This window comes from Uloborus diversus, chromosome 3 (assembly GCF_026930045.1).
Source record: "Uloborus diversus isolate 005 chromosome 3, Udiv.v.3.1, whole genome shotgun sequence".
NCBI lineage: Eukaryota > Metazoa > Arthropoda > Arachnida > Araneae > Uloboridae > Uloborus > Uloborus diversus.
In genome coordinates, this window is record NC_072733.1 from 187515904 (window position 1) to 187523691 (window position 7788).

Genomic DNA, 7788 nt, shown 5'->3' on the forward strand with positions numbered 1-7788 from the left:
AAACAGGGACGTGCAAAGAAATTTTGGGGTCCATGACAAATGACTTTCACGGGGCCCCATCCATGTTGTTTACCCCTTCCCTATGTCCCTACTATATTTCACCCCTTATTAAAAACATTTTGGGCCCTCTTCAGACTCGGGCCAACAGGTGTCCCTTCTCCCCCTACTGGTGAGGTATGTTTATCACGCTTGGAGAAAGCTCCTGATCCATCAATGGAACGAGTTGCATGTAAAAGTAATTGTCCCATTTAAATGTACGAAACTCAAAAGTGTTTCCTATTTGATTCATAAAAAAAACACATGCACACACAACATGTTTTACAATGCCAATAAAGCTAGAGTAATATTATAGAGACTGGTGAGCAAGTGTAGCGAGCTCGGATCGCGAGCCAATCTGAAGGAACTGCATATGCAGTTCCGGGGGTTGGCGAACGTGAGCTGGGGCGGTAGCCCCTAGTTACTTATTAATTTTTTTACTCTGAGACTTATAATCTGCAATTAAACGTTTCATGATAGTATATGATTAGTGCAAAGCTTACTTTCAGGGACGCCCCGATAGGGGGCGATGTACTCCCCCATTTGGCAAACTTCGTCAGATGATTCGAACATAATTCCAATTTTTCAATGTCTGAATCTTCCTTTTAATTAGATGTACGTATGTGAGCATACCTATGTTTCATCATTCGACAAACTTCGGAGTTCCATTCACCAAATTAAAAATTTCTCCTACTCAAAAAATAGAAGTTCAAGCCATCCCTGCTTACTTAGCTTCAGTGGCAAAATTTGGGTACTGGAAAGAGACAGAGTATTCGGCAACCATTGAATTTTAAATAGTCCAAGTCATTCTTTTGTATAAAGTGTTATTACTAGAACTTTTTAAATTTTTGTTAATTCTAAAGCACACAAAAGTCAATACACAGAACACAGACATGGGCGGATTTATGGGGGGGCAGAGGGGGGCAATGACCCCCCCCCCCAGTTTTGGGAGGACTTTATGTAGTAACAACACATCTTCCAAAAATTAAAAAATATATATATTTTTTTCTTTTTTGAATAGTTCAGAAAGGCATGGGTGGATTTATAGGGGGGGCATAGGGGGCAATTCCCCCCAGTTTTGGGGGACTTTATGTAGTAACAACATATCTTCCAAAATCTTAAAAAAATCATGACTTTTCTTTTTTGAATGGTTCAATGAAAATGAAGAGAAAAGCAAATGTCCTTTTCTGATGGGAGAAAAAAGGAAAAAAAAAAACGAACATTAAATATAAATAGTACAGCTGTCACTGGGGTGCTGAAAATCTGTCTAAATTCACTATTTTGGACTGAAAACCATTTGGGCAAGTATATGAATGAAAATATAGGCTAAACGAGCTATACATTAAGCTGCAACACTTATAATAATTGACGATTATTTTAACAAGTTAGAACCTAAAGCAAAGGGGAAAAACTCCCCCCCCCCCTCCCCCATTCACGCTAACAGAAGATCTACTCGTTATGATGCGTCCACATTTCAAGTATATTTGTGCATAATATTTATTATGTTCTTAGTATATTAATTGCCCTTTTGAGAAATTCTAAAAAACATAAGTTTTTTTTCCTTCTCTTTCTTTTTTAAGAGAGAGAGAATACTATCACAAACTGAATAAATTTCAGTTATCTGAGTGTTCTGATTAAATGAATCTTTTTACTTAGAAGGAGAGTACAATTTTACTTACTTTATAAATACTGTTTAAAAGTAAGGTAAGTCATACTCATCTAAGTCTAAGTGAGTCAGTCCTTGTCATTATTGAAATCTAAATAATTGAGTCATCAAAAGTTTTGGAAAAATTTACTGAAATTTTATAAAAGTCTATAAAAACCTAACAAAACTTGGTAAAATCGTAAAAATCCTTTACCCGTAAAAAATGACAAATTTTCGTAAAAATTACAAAAAAATCAAGCAAAAATTTACAGGTAAGAGTGAATTACAAACAGGTTCGAATTTGCCTATAAGATAAACAAGCTGTTGCTTTAGGGTGAAGATCTTTGCTGCAAGCTTTGAAGTGGGTTCCTAACTCCCAAAAGAAATTCATGATTCGTTCCTTAAAAAATGGAAATTGCTTGAAAAAACTAATTTCATTTTTAAGTGCTTGAAAACCTTGAATATTTGGAAACGTGTGGCTACAAACCTTGAATTTTAATATTTCTAACAAATGTTAGAGGGGGAGGAATGCCAACATATGTCAAATTCAGCTCCTTGCCACATCCTGTATTAAAAATGTAAAAATCATGGTTCTCATGTTTGTAACATATTATTTGAAATAATTTTTTGTGACTCATATGTTTCATATCTTGCTATTTATTTAATCCTGAATGCAGTATTTCGGAAATTCTTTTGTATTGATTGCTTTTATCTTACTTCTTCTGCATATTGTCTACCTGTTTAGCACGGAAAAAAAATACACACTACTTCTATTCCTTTTCGTTTTCTGCCCCACTTGCAACTGACGAAAAGTTGTTGTCATGAGAAATCTATGGTTTCATTTTTCTTTTAAAGTTAAAATAGCTATTTCTCCCAAAGTTAGAACCAGGGTTTAAGTTGGGTTCAAAAGTTCTTTAGCATAAAAGCTAAAATTGTGGGAAAAGTTTTAGCAAAATGCTTAAGTGTTACATATTCGCATATCTTTCTAAATGTCTCAGTGTTTCCATCTCCAGTTCAAAATAAAATCCTTTTTCATCTCTATGGCATACTTAAAGAAATAAGTACAGCAGCTATTTTTTTTAACGTAAAATGAAAAAAAAAAAAACTACAGATTTGGGTTTTAGAACCTTGCACTCTCTTCCTCCTAATAATGCTGCTATTGAGAGTTAGTTACTATCTATGCTATTGAGAAGGACATAATGACGGAATACTAAGTGTTGGTGACTTCATAGTAATTTTAAAATCTTAGCTTAAGATTTAAAAAAGATAAAGTTGACTATCGTCATGCTGCTTCCTCTCTTGGATTATACATTGTTTCTCTCTCTCTCTCTTTTTTTAAATAATTTATTTTTTGTTTGAGCAAAAAAGCGAAAATGCTTTACTTTGTTTGCGCAATTGAGATAGTGTTTTCGCATTTTGCGAAAAATGCGACCGTAGCGGAAACCCTGGTTAGAACAGGACTGCAAAAATTTACAATCAAGTACTAAAATACCAGAGACTGGAAAGTACAAATAAAGTGCGTTAAATAATTTTATTTATTCTAGAGTCCTTGAAAATAATTAGATAAGTCTTTGAAAATCCTAAGCAAAGTAGGCTCCAATTACTTCTACTGCATATTGTTAATCTATTTAGCCAGGGGAAAAAAATGATACACTACCTCTATTCCTTTTCGTTTTCTGCACTACTTATAATTACAAAAAGGTTGTTGTGATTGTGATGAGAAATCTAGTTTATTTTTTCTTTCAAACTTAAAATGGCTGTTTCTTACAAAGTTTGAACAATACTGTACAACTGTATAATCTAGTTATCAATTTCCATGTCTATCCAATTAACCTTTATAAGGCTTCAAAATGCAGAATCTTATATCCATTTTACGAAATTTCCTCCGGGGGAGAAACCCCCGGCCCCCTAAAATTGGAGATATTCTATTTCCCACTTAAAAGGGAGCCCTGCGTCACTCTCTTGATACCAGCTCCCTCTCTTAGGGTAAATTCAAAAAGGACAGCATGAAAACACACATTAAATGAAAACGACACACAAAAAAGTAAAGCATGGACTTATGCATCACAGGAAACAGACAAAAACATAGGAGTGGGGGCAATAAAAATGTTGCTAAAAAAAATCCTGCCCCCCCCCCCCCAGGAACTTAGTCCTAAATCCGCCTATGAACACAGACCCCCCCCCCCAAAAGTGTTATAATTTGAAAAATAATACTGTTGAAACACTAATGGGTGATATCGAGATAAATATTTATGTAAAATATGTATTAATCGGTTAGTGAAATTCCATTATGACGAGCTTCAAGAGAACGCAAATTTTGTTCGTTGTAACGAGAATTTCATTGCAATGGAATTCATAAATATTAATGAGATCAAAAATAAGGACGGCAAATTTATTTGGTTGAAATGGATATTCCATCACATTCGTATTCAATGTAATTGGACAGACCCAGATAATATAGACGAACGCATAAACAATGTTTGCAAAAAACTTTCAAAGCTTGCAAACAATATTTTTAACACATTTTTTCAAATTAAATTTTGGCAAAAGACAAATGTTGGTTGTTAATTTTGAGGAACCCCTCATAAATGACCCTGAAAAGCTAGCGTAAATATATTTGAAAAAGCATGCTGGTAGCTTAGTAATACTCGACTTGCTTTCAACCTCTCATTTTTGCTATTTGTGACGATATAGTATTTAGGAGAAGCACAACATTATTTAGAAGAAAATGTTTAAGAAATTATTTGAGTTTGCAAGTTTTAAATTTTATTTCGGTCTGGTAATGGGATTTTCCTGTAATATGCAATACCAATTTATGACAATTTTATACATTGACTTGAACAATATGATGATTTTTGAGTTGAGTCACTTTTGATGCAATATTATAATTGTAATCAATTACATGTTTAGCTACCGTAATCATAGCTATAATAGCAATTCCTTTTTGACCACTAAGGTTATAATTTTATTTCCTCTCATAATCCGATTACATCTTCTCGTAATATTTAAGTACTTCATTACTAAAAATAAATCTTCTTCATAGATACATTTAATTAAATTAAAAAGTCATTCAGTATAAATTGTGCATTGCAAATAGTAGAAAACAACAACTTGTGTTTTAAAGTAAGGTGAGTGAAGATTTTTCTAAAAGTTGGATTACTTGAGATATATATTCACAAAAATAATATATATTTAATATTGTGTGAAAATAAACTCACATAAATTTTTGCATAACTAAAAAGAGCTTAACAGATATGTGCATTAATTTGTTCTACCAAAATGCAAAAAATTCAAATCCAACATTTTTTTTTTTTGCTTATTTATGTGCTCAAAAAGTCCCAGAATGACACAAACATCCAAAGCATACTGAATACAAGTTGTGAAGCGAATTCGATTGCAGGAAGGGAAACTTAAGAAATTGGATAACGAAACTAATACAGATGAAAACCTCATATTTTAATTCTTCGGATGAAACGAGAGGATTTTCTTTCCTTTATTTAAACACAGCACTGTTTCCATTAAAAAAAATAAATAAGAAATCAATATTAACTACTTTATTTCGACAAAAAAATTTTCAATTATTCAATCTGGTTTGTTTACTCAAAATTGTAGCTTCGACGGGGATTTTAAATTGTCCATCTTCAAATTGCATCACGATTACCTGAAACAGCTTGAAGCAAATCGATTTTGTGAACACGTAGATTCAACACTTTTTTTGAAAAAAAATACTTTAAATTTGAACTGTATTTAACAGGTGTTAATGAAGGGGGTGTCGGAGAAACGGAATTCCTCTTGCATCTCGAAAGAAATAACCGTAACGCGATTTAAAGGTATCACACTAATTCATCCTCTCTCAATCATAATCTGTTTGCCGTCTCATCACTTCCATTGTTTTACGTAAATCAGAGTTTTAATAAATCAATTGTAATCACTCACCTAATGTGTAAAGTATTTCTTTGCTCCATTTGTGCAATTCTTTGCGAAATATACGTCGCTCTTGGGAGCAACGGGAAATAGTACATTCCGCCATTTTTCGCCTTCACCCTAACCATGACGTCAGGAGGAACCGGAAGAAACTGTAAGGCCCACACGTCACTACTTTCGGCAAAGACCCGTACAGAGTAAGTAGAAAAACGTTTTTTTTTAATCCCCTGGGTTAAGTTCATTATAACCTAGCATATCATCATGACTGATGTTGCCCGGATAGATGCATTAATCTGCAATCTTGGACACCGATCTTCTTATCGAATGTTTTGTTTAACCTCGTAAATTTGGGATTTTTTTGAGGGTTTTTTAAGCCGCCGTGACGAGTTTTTGTGTGCGGCATCTCGTCATAAGTTTCTCATATTTTCATTATTGACATATTTTTCAGCTGTGTTGTCGTACATGCGGCCACGCCTCCTTTCAAATGAGATAGGAACCACCATTTGCAAACGATGAGCTCAAATTTATTGGGAAAAATTATTATATTTTTTTATTTTTTCGTATGAATGTGTTTCATTTTTTAATCGGATGTTAGTAGGAAGAAACAATTTTAAAAAACCCTCGCAATAGTTAAGATATTAAAAATCGAGTTTTAAATTTTTCTTTAAATTTAAAAGCTAAATTATACGGTAATTTCTTGATACCTTCAAAACTTCCAACAGTATCCTTCAAACGTATAGCATTGTGATTTAGTATGATTATTATTTTTTTTTTTCTTTGAAAAATTTTCTTTAAAGAGAATTCGTAATGGGGAAAAGAAGTTTGAATTGAGTTATGAATATATATTTCATCATAACTGAGCGACCAAAATTAAGTATTTCAAAATATTTAAACATTTTAAAATTTACTCTACATAAATAAGAAAAAATTAAACATTTCACTTTGAAGGTGTATCTTTGATTTCTAAACTCTTTACTCTTGCTGTTGAAAAATTAGACACCTTTTACCAGAATTTAAAATTTTAAAAACTCTTAAACTATGTAGATATAATTTTAAAATATACTGAATGAAGAGTTTCATATTTTTCTTATAATGAAAACACTGCAAAATGGTACTTTGTAAATGTTAGGATTGTACTTGGTGAAAAATTGTTTGAATTAATATATATATTTTTAAAAAAAATGCAGGCATTTAAAACACTTATTTGAAAATTAAACTAAAAAAAAGTGAAAATCTGTGAATAACTCTCTCAAAAATTGTTGAACATTCTTTCTTTTTTTAGTTGTATTCAAAAAAAGTAAAAAGTCTAAATATTTGGTTCAGGTTTATGCTTTCGAAAAAAGAAATTTCATCATTTTGTAGATATTTCATTTATTTATTTTCTTTTACAATTTTGCATAACCTATTTTTGAATTATCCAAAATATTTCTTATTTTTCTGCCAAAGAAGTGAATGTTCTCAGCACCTGCAATATTGTTTGCTGTTGTAACTTATTAAAGAATTAGTGATTACTTTATAAATAGCTCGAAAATGTAACTAGTAAGGAAGAGAAAAAATAGCCTAACTTTTAATAATGAACCTGATGATTCCTGAATCACTATTCTACCCAGTATAAAATTACTTTTGGTACTAATTTCAAAAATGTTGATCTTGTAGCTCTTAGGCAAAGTTTAAAGGCAGTTTTTTCTTCGAACTTGGAAAATGATGATGTTGATCTACAGTGGACAGAGTTAAGAGACTAAGGAGAATTAGAAAAAAGTTCAGGGCTATTGGGTTTCAGTGAAAATATTGCTCGTGTGGTTATCTAGAGAAGTCGAAGATGCTCTTAATTGTAAGCTAGCCACTTTTTGTCGGTTTAAAACTACTAAAGTTATGCTGATGGGATTTTGTATTGTAAGGCTAACCATGGTTTTCATTATAAAGTAAGGATTAAGAAAACAAAATTAGAACAATGTCTTGCTGATAACATTGATAAGGATCCTAAGCAGTTTTTCGTCTGTGCTAATTATGGGAAAACTAGTGTCAGTCAAGTAGGCCCATAAGTAGATGAGAATGGGTCCATACTCCAAAAGGATAGGTATACTGCTGGTACTCTTAATAAATACAAATACAAAAGTGACGACCAGCAACAGGCTCTGGGCCCAGCTAGACTGGTCCTAGTCAATTAACAATCCCCAGTGAAG

The 7788-nt window shown here is 32.4% G+C and overlaps 1 protein-coding gene across 1 annotated transcript in view; it reads right to left on the reverse strand.

The window, feature by feature from the left end:
* Positions 1 to 5718, reverse strand: part of LOC129219089 (mushroom body large-type Kenyon cell-specific protein 1-like) — a 46802-nt gene extending 41084 nt beyond the window's left edge. The window contains exon 1 of the mRNA XM_054853408.1: positions 5618 to 5718. Coding sequence (XP_054709383.1) covers positions 5618 to 5711 — 94 coding nt within the window. The 5' untranslated portion in view covers positions 5712 to 5718. The remainder of the gene's footprint in view (positions 1 to 5617) is intronic.
* Between the last annotated feature and the right edge of the window lie 2070 nt (positions 5719 to 7788).